At 38.0% G+C, this 22,570-nt stretch overlaps 1 protein-coding gene across 1 annotated transcript in view; it reads left to right on the top strand.

Annotated features, from left to right (window-relative positions):
* The window catches only part of LOC121378022 (ATP-dependent RNA helicase DDX54-like), a 31,281-nt gene extending 9,398 nt beyond the window's left edge, over positions 1 to 21,883 (top strand). Inside the window, exons 6-17 of the mRNA XM_041506120.1 lie at positions 1,535 to 1,576; positions 3,747 to 3,842; positions 7,235 to 7,418; positions 8,983 to 9,114; positions 9,990 to 10,200; positions 11,905 to 12,042; positions 12,918 to 13,009; positions 13,617 to 13,752; positions 15,691 to 15,755; positions 18,587 to 18,769; positions 19,742 to 19,863; positions 21,775 to 21,883. Of these exons, the coding sequence (XP_041362054.1) occupies positions 1,535 to 1,576; positions 3,747 to 3,842; positions 7,235 to 7,418; positions 8,983 to 9,114; positions 9,990 to 10,200; positions 11,905 to 12,042; positions 12,918 to 13,009; positions 13,617 to 13,752; positions 15,691 to 15,755; positions 18,587 to 18,769; positions 19,742 to 19,863; positions 21,775 to 21,883 (1,510 nt within the window). The remainder of the gene's footprint in view (positions 1 to 1,534; positions 1,577 to 3,746; positions 3,843 to 7,234; positions 7,419 to 8,982; positions 9,115 to 9,989; positions 10,201 to 11,904; positions 12,043 to 12,917; positions 13,010 to 13,616; positions 13,753 to 15,690; positions 15,756 to 18,586; positions 18,770 to 19,741; positions 19,864 to 21,774) is intronic.
* Positions 21,884 to 22,570: the final 687 nt, after the last annotated feature.

Genomic DNA, 22,570 nt, shown 5'->3' with positions numbered 1-22,570 from the left:
AACACCTCAATGTCATCGACTGGCATGCTACAACCTTACCGGAACGTCAACTAAACTAGATCAGTGATATAATTACGATTGATTATGGGTAATAAATAGGATATTAAACTCGCTACCATTTTTAATTATGTTTATGTCCCTCTTGAAATATTTTCAGTGTTACTTGCTAAAGCTTGTGACAACTTAAAATCATTTCGCTTGTTTAATATCCCATAATTATGTGACAGTTATAAAATAAAAAAACCTATAATTTATTTATTTAATATTTAAATTGCTGACCCTAGATTCCAAGGTGTGTACGTCTCTTGTTGCACATAAAATAAAATGTAATTTTACTGTGATAGATTTTATTTCGGGTTGAATAATAGCAAGAAAAGAATTGACATTTCATGCAGTCCTCCTAAATGCTATTTAAATTTTTTTTTATTGGGTTGCCCATTTCTAACTCCCCCCCCCCCCCCCCCCCCACACACACACACACATTTGTTTTCCCTGGATCTGACAGTTTTAAACCTTAGTGACAGCTAGCCGCAGGTCACAGTTATTTATGCTTTGTATCTATATATAGCATTTTCATTAATTGTGGAAGGCCATTTGGGTTTTGTTTTGTGTGTGTGTGTGCACCTATGCCTGCCTGTGGGCAACATCCTGAAAATAACAAAATCAGCTTTTTTCGCTAGGATATTGGTACCCACTAAACCTGGTTAGAGTACACTCATTTTACACTATGGGCTGGAATTACCACAAAGATGTCTTCAGTATTAATAAGTTACACTTGTTTGCAAACTTTGTGCTCTTCCCTATCAACTTCAGTCTAATAGTCGCTATTACCAAGCTGTCTGTCTTAAAATAATTACAATAAAATAGAAGACTACTTGTGCAGATATATTTCCGTTTTCCCCCCAACTAAATCGAAAAAACGACTGTGATTGTCAGTGTTCGAGATTAACATTTTTGGCCAGTATCCCAGTTGGATACTAACATTTCAAAATCTGGTATCCCACCTGAGAATTTAGTATTATATGGTATCCTAGTTGGATGCTGGGTTCTTGAAGTCTGGTATCCAAAATTAAATTCTGGTATTCCCGGGATATCAGGATGCCATTAATCTCGAACACTGATTGTGGAGGTGCGGGACATAGCCCAGTGGTAAAGCATTTGCTTAATGTGCGGTTGGTCTGGGATCGATCCCCGTCGGTGGACCCATTGGGCTATTTCTCGTTCAAGCCAGTGCTCCACATTCTGGTGTAACAAAAGCCGTGGTATGTACTATCCTGCCTGTGGGATGATACATATAAAAGATCCCTTGCTGCTAATCGAAAAGTGTAGCCCATGAAGTGGTGACAGCGGGTTTCTTCTCTCAATATCTGTGTGGTCCGTAACTATATGTCTGACGCCATATAACCGTAAATAAAATGTGTTGAGTGTGTCTTTAAATAAAACATTTCCTTCATTCCTTCTGTGATTGTGGTGAATTATCATTAAGCAGTTATCTGCTTTAGTCACTTTAATCAGTTGTTTGCCTTTGTTACAGAATGGATGATCAGTTTGCTGCTGTCCACGAAAATCCAGACATGTAAGTGTAAGGTCTCACTACACAATTGTCATCTGCCATTGAAACCCAAGTTAAATTGCCCAACTTCAAATGAAGATTGCCAATAGAACGGGTTCTCATTGGCACTAACAACATACCGTATATCTTCGCCTGTAAGTCGATCTCGGCTATAAGTCGAGTCCCTAATTTCAAGCCCTGAAAACGTATTTTTTTATTGACCCGTTTATAAGTCGACCCATGAAAAACTACTTATAAATATTGAAATATTTCTTATTTTCAGCACATGAGAACAATAATATTTGAACAAAAGAAAATTATTTTACAAACTTCGGTTTTCACGTTTTGTACATCGCAATATGATCAGACTATTCCAATCAAACTATCATTATTACATAGCATCAAAACGAAATATTCCCTTAGTAGAGAGTGAAAGCTGTTTGACTGTTACTGTATAGTACTGTACAGATGGTTTTGTGCACAGACAACAACTTTATTTATAAACACTGACAACAGATCACTACGATAAAACTGAAAGTATCACGTTTTGCCGCCATATTAATACATGTAAGGAGGATAACTCTGGAAAGTACACTGGTTTTTGTACCAAATGATGTGTGTCCCTATTGCTCTAGATAAGTGAACTGCAGAGATCAGTCTATTTTAAGGGAAAGCTTAGTAATATTCATGAAGTTAATCACCGCCAAAACATTGTTTGAACAACCATTAATGCCAGTGACCAGATTTCAAAATAAACTCAGGCAACAGGTAGTTAGTATTGTTTACATTTTTACTATTAGTTATGACTGTTAATTTAACTAAGTGGACTGTTGTCTTGGCATGTGAGTGAGATCGTACGCCTTTTCGCATAACCAAAACCGTTCTAATGCCAAAAAAAATAGGTTATAAAAAATAAATGTGTCAAATTAACATATTTGAGTATAAATACATGGCATACTTCAACAATAAAACTTGTAAAATAATCCCCAAAACAGTAATATTTTGTGGTGATATTTTTTTACCCTCTTATAAGTCGACCCCCCAAGTTATAAAATAATTTTTGGGTGAAAAAAATTCGACTTATAGGCGAAGATATACGGTACACCATTTCGAACATACATTATATGTAAGCATTTATTTTAACTCCAAAATTGAGAACATTTCCGTCTCAGTTTTTTGCTATATGACCGCATCTGGCTGTAGTTGACTTTTAATAACTTAGTTGTGGTGAATATCCATGCAGTTTTTAGTAAGGATAACCATTACAAACGTCACGTTGCTGATGACGTCATTAGGTAACCCAGTGACAGGAGGTGGGTGACTGAACCGTTAAAGAGCCTCGGTTGTGTCATGGTTGTGACATCGGATATACGACTGTTAGTGTTAGGTACTGGGTTTGCTATCCGGTATTGGCTGCCACACAGAGCAAGTTTTAATGACTCAGTGGGTAGGTGTAAGACCACTACACCCTCTTTGTTCTCAGAATAATTAACCCACAGTCCTGAGGTGGGTATGCCCAGGACAGCATGCTTGAACCTTAATTGGATATGAGCACGGAAATATGTTGAAATGACGAATGAATGAACCTTCACTGATTCTAACATGGATGTATAATTTGGATAAAGTCTGAAAAATATGTTGAAATGACGAATGAATGAACCTTCAGTGATTCTAACATGGATGTATAATTTGGATAAAGTCTGAAAAAATATGTTGAAATGACGAATGAATGAACCTTCAGTGATTCTAACATGGATGTATAATTTGGATAAAGTCTGAAAAAATATGTTGAAATGACGAATGAATGAACCTTCAGTGATTCTAACATGGATGTATAATTTGGATAAAGTCTAAAAAATATGTTAATTTCTGACTTTAATAATGATTTAATATTTAACAAATTCCATACTTAATATGTACACTAGAGAGATGTGACACCAGTTCGGTGTTTTTCTCTCACTAACCATTAGCTGCTAACTGGGCTGGACAGGCAGCTCATATAACTGATGTTCAAAATATATTAATAATGATTTAATATTTAACAAATTCCATACTTAATATGTACACTAGAGAGATGTGACACCAGTCCGGTGTCTTTTCTCTCACTAACCACTAGCTGCTAACTGGGCTGGACAGGCAGCTCGTATAACTGATGTTCAAAATATATTAATAATGAAAATGAATTTTATTTCAGAATTATTGCCACTCCAGGACGATTCCTACATGTTACCATGGAGATGGATCTCAAGTTAAAGTCTGTGGAATATGTTGTTTTTGACGAGGCAGACAGGTAAAATAACAGTATAGGGAAGATGTGGAATTTGTTTTGGGGGTGGGGTGTAATGGACACATGGATGTTACAGTTAGCAAGAACCAATTTAAACCTCAAACAGTTGGTGGACGTAGCCCAGGGGTTAGGTACTCGGCTTATGTGTGATCAGTCTGGGATTGATCCCAGTCTGTGAGCCTTTGGGGCTGTTTCTCGCTCCAGCCAGTGCACCACGACTGATACATCAAAGGCCATGGTATGTGCTATCCTGTCTGTGGGATGGTACATATAAAAGATCCCTTGCTACTAATGGAAAAATGTAGTGGGTTTCCACTATAAGATTATGTGTCAAAATTACCAACTTCCAATAGCCGATGATTAATAAATCAATGTGCTCTAGTGGTGTTGCCAAAGGGAGAGGTATAATTTTATTTACAGTATTTAAAAGTATACTAATGTGCACATCTCCAAGCACCATTTCCATGGATCCACACATTACGGTAGCAGGTTACAGGTTGTGGTGGCTCGTATTCATTACTCTTCTCAGTTTCTTTGTAAATTAATTAAAATAGATTAGACTTACATTTGCTTCTAGAAAGTTTACAAAAGTCACTAGCCATGGGATCAGTAATTTTAAAAATATACTAGCCACAATTTTAAAAATTCACTAGCTCTACTTTAAGTAAATATAATTTTACTAATAGTAATAATCTGATATGAGATTACAGAGGGAGATAGAGCTTAAAAACTCATATAGTTTTTTGGGGGTAGCCAGGATATTTATATTTACAAAATAGACTTAAATGCAAAAAAAAATTCACTAGCCGTCGGGCATGGCAATAGTTGTTATTTACTAGCCCAACATTGAATAGTACTAGCCATGGGAGTGGGCTACCATAATCTAGAAGCCCTGAGTATACCAGAGAATTCATAAATGTTTGGTATACTACTAGTATATTATTTAATTTACATTTCTTTTGGTATGTAGTATACCTCTAAAGAATCATAATCTTTATACTTATTATTCTTTAGTGAAAATGGACATTACATAAACTGTTAACATAATAACATTCTGCTGATGAATGAATCTTGATGCTGCCGAAACATTGGGTAGAAATTCAGGGCTGATCCTGTCTCTTGCCAAAGTAGCTAATTGCTTATTGTTATACAAAGTGGCTACATTTAGTCTTTGGCTAATGAAATTTTCTTAAATTAACCACATACACAAAATTTGATCCAGTGTGAGATCTAGAGATTGTATTCAAATTATGGTCGACAACAATCACTTTTCAAACCTTTGTTTTGGCTTTGTACATAATAAATAAAAATATGCAACGGTAATTTTTTGATATGATATATTTGACAAAAGATACTTTTTATTTCATTTATCTTTTAAAATTTAAACATTTAAGAATTGACCGCAATTATTTATTGGTTCATGCAAGTATGAACCAAAAAAAACATGTACACACTGTAAACTGAATTTATTTTGTTTACCTTTAATTATGCCTGTAGTATTGTTTGTATAAACTTCATTGATACTTATGTCGCGTAAGAATGCAAACGTTCATTCACTATTATTTGAATCAGGTGATTTTTGTAAATGACGTCATTTTGATAAGGGACGCCATTTCATCTAGCTGCTGTACATTTTTAAGATCATTTTGTTATATTGGAAGGAATTGTCCTATTCGTGTTAAGTTTATATTTTATGAAAGTGAATGAAGGGAACGTGTCTAACATTTATGCTGTCGGTGGAACCGTTTAATTATCGCCAACATCTGTAGAACATTGCTTACAAGTAAGTTACAGGCTTGAAGTTTCCTATATGATTTATTTGGCCACCGACCGAATCTCATGTCATGATTAGCGAAGAGTTTGGGGGTTTTTGGGGGGGGGGGGGGTTTCACATCAATATGTATAGGTCTACTCTGCTATAGCATTTTCCATCAATTTATCGTGTACACATTTTATTGCTTTTGTAGCTTTCACGTGTATTTTCATCAAAATATGGTTGCCTGAATAATCCGGCTTGTTGCACAAAAGTAGTGCGAGTCAGTTGGGGGGGGGGGGGGGGGGGGGGGGGGGGGGGGGGGGGGGGGGGGGGGGGGTAGTAGGCGTGGCTTAAATTTGTTCAGTTCATCGAGATATGAACGAAAAAAAGTAAACACCAATGGACCAATCAGATTGCCGTAAAGTGTGTAGACGCAAAGAAAATTTAATTATAATATTTTGTCCAGAATTATGAAAAATAAAAATACCGACCTGTAAATAGCGTTGTCTGCTTGTTATAGAATTTTGGCAGGGGTCAAAGTTGGTAGACCAGTTTTTATTTTAATGTGGCAAAGCACTGTAATAATGTAGCTAATTTTGAATTTGAATGACGTCAGTATTCCAATGATGTTACAATAACCATAAACTGGGTACATGACGTTTCCGTTTTAAGAATGCTGCAAATTGTACCTTTTACGAAACATGGATTTCAAGTGAAATTACAGTGATATATGCTATATTTATTGTGTACGAAGCCAAAACAAGAGGGCAAAAAGTGACTGTCGTCGACCTTAATGAAATGTTTAAAATATAATAATTATAGTCAGTCCTTGAATTAGCTTTATGAAAAGTTATATCTGAAAATTATGCTGCAAAGGGACAGACCCTAGTTTTTACACACTAAGGCATATGTTTCACCCAGACCTTAGTTTCAACCCGTAAAAATGGACACTACGTTTGGTTAATTTACAAACCTGTAACACATTTGGATACAATAGAGTAAAACAAGAGTCTGTGACCTTGAAATACCCTTAAAAAGTAGACTAAAACGCGACTCCGTAACCGTTATTTCTCAGACGCACATGCATTTTTAAAAATATAAAAAATACATTTTGTGGTATTAGAAACACCAGGATGACCAAAAACACTTCGGTTGTACGGAAATGGATAATCTAAACAATAAAATATAAGTAATATTTGATTTCAGTGATCATAAACGGCTCTAATAGTGAAAAAACATGTCCTGTAGTGTTTAAAAACTAGGGTCTGTTCCTTTAAAGACAACTCAAAAGTTTGTAATATGATTTACTGTAAATATATTAGATTGTTGAGCTTTTAGTGCTTATTCGTCACATTATTGAATATGTGTTGTCTCACTCCAGCCAGTGCACCACGACTGGTTTATCAAAGGCCATGGTATGTATTATCCTGTCTGTGGGATAGTGCATATAAAAGATAAAAGTGGCGACAGCGGGTTTCCTCTCTCTATATCTGTGTGGTCCTTAACCATATGTCTGACGCCATATAACCGTAAATAAAATGTGTTGAGTGCGTTGTTAAATAAAACATTTCCTTCCTTGAATATGTGTTGTAGACAAATTTTGATTATTTTGAGAGCAAAGAGTGCATCTTTTTCCTAGGTTATTTGAGATGGGTTTTCAAGAACAGTTGAATGAGATTCTTCACCGACTGCCTGAAAGTCGACAGACGCTGCTGTTTTCTGCGACTCTACCCAAACTCCTCGTCGAGTTCGCAAAGGCCGGCCTTACTGACCCGACACTTATCCGACTCGATGTCGACTCGAAACTCAGTGATCAGTTAAAGGTAAAGTGACATATACAAGATTTTTCTTTCTTTCTTTCTTTCTTTTTTCTTTTTCTTTTTTTTCTTCTTTTTTTCTTTTTTATCCCACTGCCCCCTTTCCTTTCTCTCCTTTTTGAATTCGATCTCATTTCTTCCCGATCTGGCAGCTCCTTTCACTGCCCACCTCCACATCCCAGTCCTTGTCTCTCCAACTGTGACAGGTGCTTGTCTCTTGTGGCTATCTGTGCCACACACCTGCCATTCCCCATCAGCTTTTAGCTGTGGGCTTAGTCTGACTACTTCGGGGAGTGTTCAGTAGTTAGTTCTGGCATTGTTAAGAGGCACTTGTAACCAACTACTATGCACCCCTACTACCGATTTGTTTCTTTATCTATTGTACCCCCTGTGTGGCCAAACTCTAGAAAGTACTGTTAACTGTAATCTAGCCTCAGCCGTGCAAGGGTAGATCCAGAAATTATTTTAGGGAGAGGACCAAAGGTATAAATCAGGGCTTCTAGAATTTGTATAAAATCCACTAGCCATGGTTTCACTAGCCCTCGGGCATGGCAATAGTAGTTATTTACTAGCCGTCGGGCATGGCAATAGTAGTTATTTACTAGCCCCAACTATCACTAGCCATGGGAGTGGGGCTACTATAATGTAGAAGCCTGGTATAATGGCCCATGAATCAACTCCCTGAAAAGGGCTCTTCGATAAAAATTGTAAACAAAATGTTCCAAAAAAGGGAGCTCTTTAAATTTTTTGAGGTGGGGGACTGATCCTCTTGGACCTGCTCTTGTAGTGTCGTGGTTAAGTCATCACTGAAGGCTGAAAGGTGATCGGTTCACATCTCGGTACCGGCTTCTAACCAGAATGAGATATAGGTAGCATGATACCAAATAACATCTGGCCGGGAGAAAGTTCAAAGTACATCTAACTTTTAACAAAGCAGTTAATACTGTCAGTTCTGTCATTGGTGATAAATGTGTCAGTGTTTGTTGTCTTAAAAAATTAGTTTTTTTATCTCGACAATAAATATTTGCAATTTATATCAACCAGTAATACTGTTCAGTTGTCAAAATACTGCCGTCACGACCGGTTTTTTTGCCAGGCAATATCGTAATTTTTTGCTTGGAGTCCTGTCAAACCAGCAGTTACTTTGTGTTTATGATCATGTTTGGTCCGGCAAGAATTTTAGTCAATTTCAACTCCTGTTGTGTTAAATATCTTTGTATTTGCGGTGATAGAAATAAGCAGAATTTTTCACTACTCCACCGGAGAAACACATCTAGAAATCGACTTGTCCGACAATATTTTCACTTGTCCAAATAAATAGTTTGTTTTACTCAAGTACAAGGACGATGTTTTTCATTACTCAAAATTAAACTACACTGAAAATTTTTACTTGTCCACTGGACAACCACCAAGGTACATTTTGTTTCTCTAAGCAGATTTTCACTTGTCAGGACAAACGGACAAGTGCTTATTTCGAACACTGATTTGAAACATGTATGGCATACCTGTAAAGACTAAGTAACCTAATGATCATAAAAATTAACACGCTCTATAAATTTTTGTATTTCAGATGTCATTTCTGTCATGTCGGCCCAGTGACAAACCCGCACTGTTGTTACATTTACTGCAGAATGTAATCAAAGATAGCGACCAGACAGTCATTTTCGCTGCGACAAAACATCACGTGGAATTTCTCAATCTGGTATGTGTAAACAGTTTTATTGTTTTTAACAGTATTCCAAGGTGATCATTGACGCCTCAGTGGTGCAGTGGTTACGCCATTGGACTACAGGCTGGTAGGTACAGGGTTCACAGCCCGGTACCGGCTCTATCCCAGAGCTATCTGGGCTGTCTGTCCAGGACAATGGGTTAGTGGTTAGCGAGAGAGAAGAGGGTGTAGTGGCCTTATTGTGCTCTAATTGTTTAATTAAAATTCGCCATGCCTCCATAATCTGTGTTTTGACCGCAACATTTTTTTTGCATCAACTTTTATTTGTTGCTGTCTCTTTATCTGATTGGACGGGACGTAGCCCAGTGGTATAGCACTCACCTGAAGAGTGGTTGGTCTGGGATCGATCCTCGTCGGTGGACCCTTTGGGCTATTTCTCGTTCCAGCCAGTGCACCACGACTGGTATATCAAAGGCTGTGGTATGTGCTATCCTGTGTGTGGGATGGTGCATATAAAAGATCCTTTGCTACTAATGGAAAAATTTAGCGGGTTTCCTCTCTAAGACTATATGTTGAAAATACCAAAAGTTTGACATTCAATAGCCGATGATAAATAAATCAATGTGCTCTAGTGGTGTTGTTAAAAAAACAACTTTTTAACTAATCTGAAAAAGTAGTTTTTTGCATGACAGAAGCAGGTTTCTTCTCTAATTATCTGTGTTGTCCTTAACTATATGTCCGACGTCAAATAACCATGATTGAAATGTGTCAAGTGCGTCATTAAATTAGATATTCCTTCCTTCATTCATTTATTCCTGTATCTTTATCTGATGCCCAATAGCCTATTTTCCTTAGTGCTTAATTCATTTGTTCATTTTGCTGTGGTAATGTGACTGTTTCTCTCTCAGCTACTGGAGAAGGCCGGTATTGTCTGCAGTTACATCTACAGTTCCTGTGACCAGACAGCGCGTAAAATCAGCATCGCCAAATTTCAGCATCGCAAGGTGAACGTCATGATTGTCACGGATTTGGCAGCACGTGGAATCGACATCCCTCTGCTAGATAACGTCATCAACTACAACTTCCCAGCCAAGGCCAAGCTCTTTGTTCACAGAGTTGGTAGGTGGTTTTCTTTTCTTTTTTAAAAATTACCATTTCTTTTTGATAATTTCCATATACTTACCTATTTGTGACACCCAGTAGCCGAGGTCGCGTTGCCCATGCTGAGTTTGTTAATGTTTTACTGTTCTGCCTCAGGTCACATTGCCCGTGCTGGGAGGTGTGGTATGACCTACTTTCTGGTTTGTTAATGCTTTACTGTTCTGTCTCAGGTCGCGTTGCCCATGCTGGGAGGTCTACTCACTGGTTTGTTAATGTTTTACTGTTCCATCTCGGGTCACGTTGCCCATGCTGGGAGGTCTGGGACGGCCTATTCTCTGGTTTGTTAATGTTTTACTGTTCTGACTCAGGTCGCGTTGCCCATGCTGGGAGGTCAGGTACCGTCTACTCTCTTGTTTGTTAATGCTTTACTGTTCTATCTCAGGTCGCGTTGCCCATGCTGGGACGTCTGGCACGGCCTACTCTCTGGTTTGTTAATGCTTTACTGTTCTATCTCAGGTCATGTTGCCCATGCTGGGAGGTCGGGGGTGGCCTACTGTCTGGTTTGTTAATGTTTTATTGTTCTCTGTCTCAGGTCGCATTGCCTGTGCTGGGAGGTCTGGGACGGCCAACTCTCTGGTTTGTTAATGTTTTACTGTTCTCGTGTCTCAGGTCGCGTTGCCCGTGCTGGGAGGTCTGGGACGGCCTACTCTCTGGTTTGTTAATGTTTTACTGTTCTCGTGTCTCAGGTCGCGTTGCCCGTGCTGGGAGGTCTGGCACGGCCTACTCTCTGGTTTGTTAATGTTTTACTGTTCTCGTGTCTCAGGTCGCGTTGCCCGTGCTGGGAGGTCTGGCACGGCCTACTCTCTGGTTTGTTAATGTTTTACTGTTCTCGTGTCTCAGGTCGCGTTGCCCGTGCTGGGAGGTCTGGCACGGCCTACTCTCTGGTTTGTTAATGTTTTACTGTTCTCGTGTCTCAGGTCGCGTTGCCCGTGCTAGGAGGTCTGGGACGGCGTACTCTCTGGTTTGTTAATGTTTTACTTTCTCTATCTCAGGTCGCGTTGCCCGTGCTGGGAGGTCTGGGACAGCCTGCTCTCTGGTTTGTTAATGTTTCATTGTTCTCCATCTCAGGTCACATTGCCCGTACTGGGAGGTGTGGTATGACCTACTCTCTGGTTTGTTAATGTTTTACTGTTCTGTCTCAGGTCGCGTTGCTCGTGCTGGGAGGTCTGGGATGGCCTATTCTCTGGTTTGTTAATGTTTTACTGTTCTGTCTCAGGTCGCGTTGCCCATGCTGGGAGGTCAGGTACCGTCTACTCTCTTGTTTGTTAATGCTTTACTGTTCTATCTCAGGTCGTGTTGCTCATGCTGGGAGATCTGGGATGGCCTATTCTCTGGTTTGTTAATGTTTTACTGTTCTGTCTCAGGTCGCATTGCCCATGCTGGGAGGTCAGGTACCGTCTACTCTCTGGTTTGTTAATGCTTTACTAATCTATCTCAGGTCGCGTTGCCCATGCTGGGAGGTCTGGGACGGCCTACTCTCTGGTTTGTTAATGCTTTACTGTTCTATCTCAGGTCACGTTGCCCGTGCTGGGAGGTCGGAGGTGGCCTACTCTCTGGTTTGTTAATGTTTTATTGTTCTCTGTCTCAGGTCGCGTTGCCCGTGCTGGAAGGTCTGGAACGGCCTATTCTCTGGTTTGTTAATGCTTTACTGTTCTATCTCAGGTCGCGTTGCCCGTGCTGGGAGGTCTGGAACGGCCTATTCTCTGGTTTGTTCGGAGGAAGTCCCGTATCTCTTTGACCTGCACGTTTTTCTTGGGAGAGCTGTCAACCTCGTCCCACTGGAGAACAACAACATGGAAGGTGAATATTATTACATAAAAATATGGTATCGTTTTATCACAGCATGGAAGGTGAATTATTCTCTCATCTTTAGGTATATTGGACTGAGCTATCCCACGAAAGACGGCTATGAAATAAATTTCAGTCTTTCAAGAGTCATCGCGTTTTACAAAGTGAGTATGATGATGTTCGTAAGATATGACATCATATTAATGGTGATGTGGTCATAGGACAGCAGTTTTAAATTGATATTTGGTATTAAAACCTTTATTATAAATTTGTGGTGTTAAATTGTATTTAGCACGTAAAACACACACAGCAAATGTGATAGTTAAAAATAGTTTTACAGCCATCTTTATTTTTTTGTGTAAAATAATAGGTCAGTGGACCCATGGCAGCTGTTTCTCGCTCCAGCCAGTGCCCCACGACTGGTATATCAAAGGCTGTGGTATGTACTATCCTGTCTGTGGGATGGTGCATATAAAACATCCCTTGCTTCTTATCGTAAAGAGCAGCCCACAAAGTGGTGACAGCGGGTTTCCTCTCTCAATATCTGTGTGGTCCTTAACCATATGTTCGATGCCATATAACCATAAACTAAAATGTGTTGAGTGCATTGTTAAATAATAACAAAATTTAAAAATAAAAAACCCAACCTAAATTGGCTAATCTGAAATTCATTTCAGTATGAACATTGAAAAATATTTATATGTTACAAAGATGCCAGTTTGTGAATAACTGTAGTCAGAACACTTATATTGCACATGAATGGAATAAAAACATTTATCCTGCAATCACTAGCAAGATATGATGACTCAATAAACTTCTGAAAACAAGAGTGGTTTTTGCCCTATCTGAATGGATGTATATGTGAACACAGCGTAACTCTTTTTCAGATCAGGATGGTCTGTATGGTCTAGCCCCACAGAACGACATTGACGACGTGGCTGAGAATATTCGACAGTGGATGGGAGAATCCATAGACTTGGTATGTCGTTGGGTTTTTTCTTTTCTTGTCTTTTTTTCTGTTTTTAGTTTTGCTATGATATTTGTCAGAGAAGTTTTTCAATACAGATTTGTCCAGCATCCGTCCCATCGGTCAATTTTTTCCTTTGAAATCTATGTTCTCCTAATAGAGTGCTATTTTAGAATTTTTTTATTTTTTATTAAATGTTAAAATTTAAATTGGAAGTTTGAAAGTATATCTTCTCTTAGAGTTTTTAAATTTTAAATAGAAATTTAACAGAGAAAATTTAAAAGTCTATTTTCTCCTAGAGTTTTGATCAAATATGTCTAAAACCTGTTTCTATGATTCTCTGGGGCAGTCTTAACAAACTAATTAAGAGATAGTTTGGAATTTTAAAAATTTTATTAAATTTTTATAATATAATTATAAATTTAACATTAGCTGGTCTTTACAAATTAATGTATTATCTATTCTGCTGACAAAATTGAAAATTAAAAAGCATGGGTTGTGTTTGTGAATGAGGGACTAAAAAAAACATTTGTTTAAAAAAAAAATTAAAATGCGACTTGCAGTTTATGTTTATACATGTATAAATTCTTTATAATCGATGTTGAATTCTATTTTGCAGCAAAACCTGCAGAAAGTGAGTGAGAATGCGTACAAGAACTACGTCCGATCTCGACCAGCCCCCGCCCCGGAGTCCGTCAAAAGGATGAAAGAAATGGAAAAAGATGGCGTTAAACTTGGAACACATCCGGTCTTTGGTTTGTGCATCATTGTCTATAAATCTTGAACATTAGAATCTAGTTATGAAATAATTCACATTTACATACCGTGAAACCTCTCAAAACTGGAACCTCTGTAAAGTGGAATTCCCTCAAAATCGGATGTTTTTAAAGGTCCCTTTTTAATAATCTATATAACTTAACCTCTCTAAACCAGATACCTCTTAAAGGAGCAGATGCTAGTTTCAACTCGTAAAAATGCACTCTAGGGTGTATACCACCAAATCAAATCCCATAGACGACAATAGTAACATATGTGGCTAAAACTCCTACCTGCAACGTATCAACCGACATAAACGCCACGGATATAAATACTACCACCCCTCACACTTAAAGTGAATTAGAAAAAATTGGGGGTCAAGCTGCTCCTTTCTGAGATGACGGGTAGCGTCTATGACTACCCTAGTTCCACACAAAATTCGAGTACTGTTTTTTACAGGTACCCCATACATGTTTCAAGCACAAGGCTACTTGACACATTGGTACTAGATGAAATAAAATTGCATATTTTTTTTACCCAGATGAAACTATTATTTTTTACAACCAACACACACACATTTATAACCAATCACAGGACTTGTGGTGTTCACTTCTGTATCAAAAGTTGGGTGCACCTCGAACTTTGACCCAGCCGGAAGTTATTTGGTTTAGTGCTACCTCTAAACCTGTAACACATTTGGATAAAGTTACAACAAAGTGAAACAAGAGTCTGTGACGTTAACATTGGGAAATATCCTTAAAAAATAGACTAGAACTCGAATCACTAAATGCTACTTCTCAGATGCACGTGCATTTTTATAAATATGAAAATGTGGTATTAGAAACAACAGGATGCCCAGAAACACTTTGGTTCTATGGGAATTGATAATATAAACAGTAAAATGTAAGTAATGTTTGATTTCAGTGATCATAAACGTCTCGAATAATGATTAATATACTGTAGTGTTTAAAAATTAGGATCTGTCCCTTTGAAACTGGACATTTCATTCCAGAGGGTGTTCGGTTTCACTTTATAACTGTACATAAACTTTATACTTTATAACTGTACATAAACTTTATACTTTATAACTGTACATAAACTTTATACTTTATAACTGTACATAAACTTTATACTTTATAACTACATAAACTTTATACTTTATAACTGTACATAAACTTTATACTTTATAACTGTACATAAACTTTATACTTTATAACTGTACATAAACTTTATACTTTATAACTGTACATAAACTTTATACTTTATAACTGTACATAAACTTTATACTTTATAACTACATAAACTTTATACTTTATAACTGTACATAAACTTTATACTTTATAACTACATAAACGTTTTACTTTATAACTGTACATAAACTTTATACTTTATAACTGTACATAAAATAGGTAGCAGTAAGTGAACAATAATCACTGTAAAAAATCGTCACCTGCTGACTACCAATGAACCTTGATTAAAAGTTAACATTATAATAAAACTATTAACTATGGGCTATATGGTTTATGTCTATTTTAATTTATATACTTTGTATTCCCAATAATGAGTACAAAGTGTTTTTTTATATTTTTGCTTTCACATTATCACCAAAAAGCATCTTAAAACATACCCATCTAAACATTCCCAATTTTATTGAAAATCAAAGATGATATGGTTAATCATATATGTCACATAATTCTAAATCATTTCTCATATGTACAAGGGAGTTAACTCATAATCCTGCTTTACTTTTAGCCCAAAAACTATTTTAATGCATGATTGTCAGTATTTTAAAAATAAAATTTAAATAGCTCTTATTGGAAATGAAAACTTGCATTATGTCATCTTCTAATATTTGACTACAACTTGGCAAAATTTTTTTAATGTAGGGTATTAACTTTATTATAAAATTAACGTTTAACACCGAGTTTGTGTTTTAGGTAAATCTGAAGAAGATGAAAGAACAAAACTTCTCAATGCTCTGCGTGGATACAAGGCAAACACGGTTAGTTATTGTTATAAATTTTTTTTTAATAATGTCACTAATGTTGTTGTACACGGAGTTTCACAAGTCTTGTCTTCTAAAATATTAGGTGTTTTTTTTTATCATGGCATAAAGGTTGTTTGTCCGTCTGTCTGTGCACCTGTCTATCATGGCATAAAGGTTGTTTGTCCGTCCGTCTGTCTGTGCACCTGTCTATCATGGCATAAAGGTTGTTTGTCCGTCCGTCTGTCTGTGCACCTGTCTATCATGGCATAAAGGTTGTTTGTCCGTCCGTCTGTCTGTGCACCTGTCTATCATGGCATAAAGGTTGTTTGTCCGTCTGTCTGTGCACCTGTCTATCATGGCATAAAGGTTGTTTGTCCGTCCGTCTGTCTGTGCGCCTGTCTATCATGGCATAAAGGTTGTTTGTCCGTCCGTCTGTCTGTGCGCCTGTCTATCATGGCATAAAGGTTGTTTGTCCGTCCGTCTGTCTGTGCGCCTGTCTATCATGGCATAAAGGTTGTTTGTCCGTCCGTCTGTCTGTGCGCCTGTCTATCATGGCATAAAGGTTGTTTGTCCGTCCGTCTGTCTGTGCACCTGTCTATCATGGCATAAAGGTTGTTTGTCCGTCCGTCTGTCTGTGCACCTGTCTATCATGGCATAAAGGTTGTTTGTCCGTCCGTCTGTCTGTGCACCTGTCTATCATGGCATAAAGGTTGTTTGTCCGTCCGTCTGTCTGTGCACCTGTCTATCTTGGCATAAAGGTTGTTTGTCCGTCCGTCTGTCTGTGCACCTGTCTATCATGGCATAAAGTTTGTTTGTCCGTCTGTCTGTGCACCTGTCTATCATGGCATAAAGGTTGTTTGTCTATCATGGCATAAAGGTTGTTTGTCCGTCTGTCTGTGCACCTGTCTTTCATGGCATAAAGGTTGTTTGTCCGTCTGTCTGTCTGTGCACCTGTCTATCATGGCATAAAGGTTGTTTGTCCGTCTGTCTGTGCACCTGTCTTTCATGGCATAAAGGTTGTTTGTCTATCATGGCATAAAGGTTGTTTGTCCGTCTGTCTGTGCACCTGTCTATCATGGCATAAAGGTTGTTTGTCTATCATGGCATAAAGGTTGTTTGTCCGTCTGTCTGTGCACCTGTCTTTCATGGCATAAAGGTTGTTTGTCCGTCTGTCTGTCTGTGCACCTGTCTATCATGGTATAAAGGTTGTTTGTCCGTCTGTCTGTGCACCTGTCTATCATGGTATAAAGGTTGTTTGTCCGTCTGTCTGTCTGTGCACCTGTCTATCATGGTATAAAGGTTGTTTGTCCGTCTGTCTGTGCACCTGTCTATCATGGTATAAAGGTTGTTTGTCCGTCTGTCTGTGCACCTGTCTATCATGACATAAAGGTTGTTTGTCCGTCTGTCTGTGCACCTGTCTATCATGACATAAAGGTTGTTTGTCCGTCTGTCTGTGCACCTGTCTATCATGGTATAAAGGTTGTTTGTCCGTCTGTCTGTGCACCTGTCTATCATGGTATAAAGGTTGTTTGTCCGTCTGTCTGTGCACCTGTCTATCATGACATAAAGGTTGTTTGTCCGTCTGTCTGTGCACCTGTCTATCATGGTATAAAGGTTGTTTGTCCGTCTGTCTGTGCACCTGTCTATCATGGTATAAAGGTTGTTTGTCCGTCTGTCTGTGCACCTGTCTATCATGACATAAAGGTTGTTTGTCCGTCTGTCTGTGCACCTGTCTATCATGGCATAAAGGTTGTTTGTCCGTCTGTCTGTGCACCTGTCTATCATGACATAAAGGTTGTTTGTCCGTCTGTCTGTGCACCTGTCTATCATGACATAAAGGTTGTTTGTCCGTCTGTCTGTGCACCTGTCTATCATGGCATAAAGGTTGTTTGTCCGTCTGTCTGTGCACCTGTCTATCATGGCATAAAGGTTGTTTGTCCGTCTGTCTGTGCACCTGTCTATCATGACATAAAGGTTGTTTGTCCGTCTGTCTATCATGGCATAAAGGTTGTTTGTCCGTCTGTCTGTGCACCTGTCTATCATGACATAAAGGTTGTTTGTCCGTCTGTCTGTGCACCTGTCTATCATGGCATAAAGGTTGTTTGTCCGTCTGTCTGTGCACCTGTATTTATTTTCTCTCTGTCTCTTTGTACATGTGGGGCGGGATGTAGCCCAGTGGTAAAGCGTTCGCTTGATGCGCGGTCGGTCTGGGATCAATCCCCGTCCGTGGGCCCATTGGGCTATTTCTCGCTCCAGCCAGTGCACCACGACTGGTATATCAAATGCCGTGGTATGTGTTATCCTGTCTGTGGGATGGTGCATATAAAAGATCCCTTGCTGCTGATCGAAAAAAGAGTAGCCCATGAAGTGGCGACAGCAGGTTTCCTCTCTCAATATCTGTGTGGTCCTTAACCATATGTCCGACGCCAATATAACCGTAAATGAAATGTGTTGAGTGCGTCGTTAAATAAAACACTTCCTTCCTTTGTACATATATGTGTATTTTAAGAATGTAGATACATACAGGTACGTACATACATATCTTTTCATTATTTAGTTTTCAACGGATCAAAAATATCTAAAATAATTTGTCAGCCATCTTTAATTCTTCTTACACGACCTCTAATTTCAGAATTGTCAGGAATTGGTCGGAACTGAATTCTGTTTCATTTATTTGGGATTTTCACAACTGAAAATATAATGGCAGTGGCTTCCTTCTCTCATTTTTAGAGCATATGTCACAAATTAAACGACGTCCATAGAGGGTAGGGGGGTCATAACTCAAACATACATTCCTTTCCTTTAAAACATATTAACACTCACATAATTGTACATTTTGGTTTCAGACAATATTTGAAGTAAATTCCACAGCCAAAAACAAATCCTTTGACATCATGAAAGGCAAAAGAAATTTCCATGGCAACGTGATTTCTTGGAATCAGAAGAGAATAGAGATCAAACAGAAACTGGAGCAACAGGAAGTAAAGAAACCCACTGAACAGATGTCTGCCAATGACGACGATCTGCAGGTCAGTACAAGCGTGCTTGAACCTGAGTCAGATATAAGTACGAAAATAAAAATTGTGTGATGTCGGGGCACCCAACCTAAAAAGGGGCCAAACACTAATTTAAAAAAAATTTGAGGGGGTGGGTTGTTGTAGGCGAAAAGAATACATACATAGCATATTATCTGGACCCATAGGGGTGGACATTGTAAAAGAAAAAACAGCCAACATATCCTAGCTAAAAAAAAAATTGCATTCTGTCTGAGGCATGCTAATGTTTTTTAGGCCTTGGATAAAAGAATGAAAATAAATATTGAAGGTAAAGGCTTAATAGAAGAGTCAAACAATTTCTTATTTAGTAACTGGAATACAAATTTCGGTCTTCATACACGAACAGTAAATTTTTAAAAATGCCACGCAAGTTGGATGCTCTTTGAATTTGAATGTTCAGGCGGTTAGTGTGGGATTGATCCCCGTCGGTGGGCCCATTGGGCTACTTCTAGTTCTAGCCAGTGCACCACGACTGGTATATGAAAGGCTGTGGTATGTACTACCCTGCCTGTGGGATGGTGCATATAAAAGATCCCTTGCTGCTAATCGAAAAGAGTAGCCCATGAAGTGGCGACAGCAGGTTTCCTCTCTGTGTGGTCCTTAACCATATGTCTGACGCCATATAAACGTAAATAAAATGTGTTGAGTGTGTCGTTAAATAAAACATTTCTTTCTTTCATACATGAACAGTAAAATTTTTAAAATTCAAAGCAAGTTGGATGCTCTTTGAATGTTCAGAACAAGTTATGTATCACTAAAACATAATTTGTTAAGAGTTTTAAGATCCTGGGAAACATAATTATCAATTTTCAAAACTTTTAAACTTCTAATTTTCACAAACTGCCAATCATTACGTGTTTATTCTTATGTTGAATTGCATGTCAGGACATTTTGCACGATAAGTCGGCTATAGTCACAAACATAAATTACCGTCATCTGTTTCAGGACGCGTTTTCCAGCATTGTGGCGCCCGGTTCCAAGTTGCAGCGCAAGAAGAAACCAGTCACTATCCGAGATGAAGAGAATTATTTACCTTACAAACCAAAAGATTTCCAGTCAGAACTCGGGTGTGATATTTTTGTTACATGTAGCATTCGTGGCATATTCTGACATCCAATAGTCGATGATTAATAAGTGTGCTCTAATGGTGTTGTTAAACAAAACAAGCTTTTTTTGTTAGCATATTCATTCTAACTGTTTGTGCATGCGTCTTGTACAATAATTTCACGACTCGGGGTGACAAAGGCCGTGGTATGTACTATCCTGTCTGTGGGATGGTGCATATAAAATATCCCTTGCTGCTAATTGAAAAGAGTAGCCCATGAAGTGGCGACAATGGGTTTCCTCTCAATATATGTATGGTCCTTAACCATATGTCTGACGCCATATAACCATAAATAAAATGTGTTGAGTGTGTCGTAATAAAACATTTCTTTCTTTTTTTGTACAATAATTTGTATCAGTTTAAAGCTAAAAGTTTCATTGCAACAGAATAATATGCAAATAACCGATTTATGCTATAAACCGATATGCAGTAAAGTGGATTTGACTGTATTTGTATGTAAACACCATCCATATGTCATGATTAAACACACATGACAAGCCAATCAGTTAATCAATCAACCAGTTATATTCACATATGAATAAAATGAAAAATACATAAACATATAAATATATATTTTGTGAAATATTTATCAAATAATAATCATTTATATTATTTGTTTCAAAATCAGAATCTCCTAGCCAATCATCCAATCCACCCATCCATTCATCCATCCATTCATCCATTCATCCATCCATATATCCATCGATTACAGAACAGTACATACATAGATAAACCCAAATGCCTATCCATCTATCCAAAATCCACCCATTCACCTATCCATTCATCCATGGGCGAGACGTAGCCCAGTGGTAAAGAGCTTGCTTGATGCGTGGTCAGTTTAGGATCGATCCCCATCGGTGGCCCCATTAGGCTATTTCTTGTTCCAGCCAGTGCTCCACAACTGGTGTAACAAAGGCCATGGTATGTACTATCCTGTCGGTGGGATGGTGCATATAAAAGATCCCTTGCTGCTAATTGAAAAAGAGTAGCCCATGAAGTGGCGACAGCAGGTTTCCTCTTTCTATATCTGTATAACCGTAAATAAAATGTGTTCAGTGTGTCGTTAAATAAAACATTTCCTTCCTTCCTTCCTTCCATCTATCCATATTTACACTCTAATGCCATTTATCTGTCATGCAAATTGACATGTCTTAGTAACTACTAACTTGTAAGTCAAGAAATGAATAATGCAGTAAATATACAGAACTTCACATATGTTGTTTTCACTTCCTATTTATTGCATGAGTTTATTTTGCACAAGAATATACATGTATACCACGAGACTGCGTAGCGGTCGAGTGGTATGTTCTTTCGCAAAATAAACGAGTGCAATAAATAGAAGGCGAAAACAACGTATGCGAAGTTCTGTATTTATTACATACCTTCGTTTATGTTTTACAAAAATGGTTTTTTATTTAACTTCATAACAACACTTTGTTAATTTATGATCAAAACTCCTTTCATGGATTCATGTAACATTAAGAATCATACTCTGCGGCAGCCTTGTGTAATGTTTCAAATACGATGTGAAGTAATTTATAAATCACATATAATGTCAGTAAATAAAAGGCACTAATTGCAGTAAAAAGAAAAAGGGAATTCCCCATTTAAAAGTTCCAGTCCAGATTGCACATATGTGCGATACAAAATAAATTTATCAGACGGTTTGAAAATGTCTTTATCACTGTAGTAAGATTGAATAGATATGTAATAAATTAAAAGCAAACTACTACATCATTTACATACTATTTTATTACAACTAATATAAATAGTAATATACATAATTATAGGATTTCAAACAAAAGAAAGTCTTTCTCTTTGCATGTTAACCTCCACTGAATTTTACAAAGTGATTTTTAAAAATTGTTTTCAGGTTGAGTATCACAAAGAGTTTTGAGCGAGATGCCAGTGGCGCAGTCCTTGATCTGACCGGAGACGAAGTGGAGGATTTAAGACGACAACAACATCATAGCCGATGGTGAGATTAATATCCTGCAAGCACTCTCTGTAGTGATCAGTTTTAGTGTTCATTTAATACTAATAGGGGCAGGTCGTAGCCCAGTGGTAGAGCGTCGCTTGATGCGTGGTCAGTTTGGGATTGATTCCCGTCAGTGGGCCCATAAAGCATAACTGATTTTCTAGAAACCTATTTTCCATTTCTATAAGGGATGGAAAACCATAACAGTATTTTCTAGAAATCTATTTTCCATTTCTATAAGGGAAGGAAAACCATAACAGTCTTTTCTAGAAACCTATTTTCCATTTCCATAAGGGAAGGAAAAGAATAACTGTAACTGTTACAGTATTTTCTAGAAACTTATTTTCCTGATATAGTTCAGTTGTGGAAGGAAGACAATAACAGTCGGTTTACAGGGGTTGGCCTGATATAGTTCAGTTGTGGAATGAAGACAATAACAGTCGGTTTACAGAGGTTGGCCTGATATAGTTCAGTTGTGGAATGAAGACAATAACAGTCGGTTTACAGGGGTTGGCCTGATATAGTTCAGTTGTGGAATGAAGACAATAACAGTCGGTTTACAGACAGGGGTTGGCCTGATATAGTTCAGTTGTGGAAGGAAGACAATAACAGTCGGTTTACAGGGGTTGGCCTGATATAGTTCAGTTGTGGAATGAAGACAATAACAGTCGGTTTACAGGGGTTGGCCTGA

This window comes from Gigantopelta aegis, chromosome 7, assembly GCF_016097555.1.
Source record: "Gigantopelta aegis isolate Gae_Host chromosome 7, Gae_host_genome, whole genome shotgun sequence".
NCBI classification, from domain to species: domain Eukaryota; kingdom Metazoa; phylum Mollusca; class Gastropoda; order Neomphalida; family Peltospiridae; genus Gigantopelta; species Gigantopelta aegis.
Note: the sequence above shows the minus strand (reverse complement) of the source record. Positions and strands in the feature narration are given on the sequence as shown.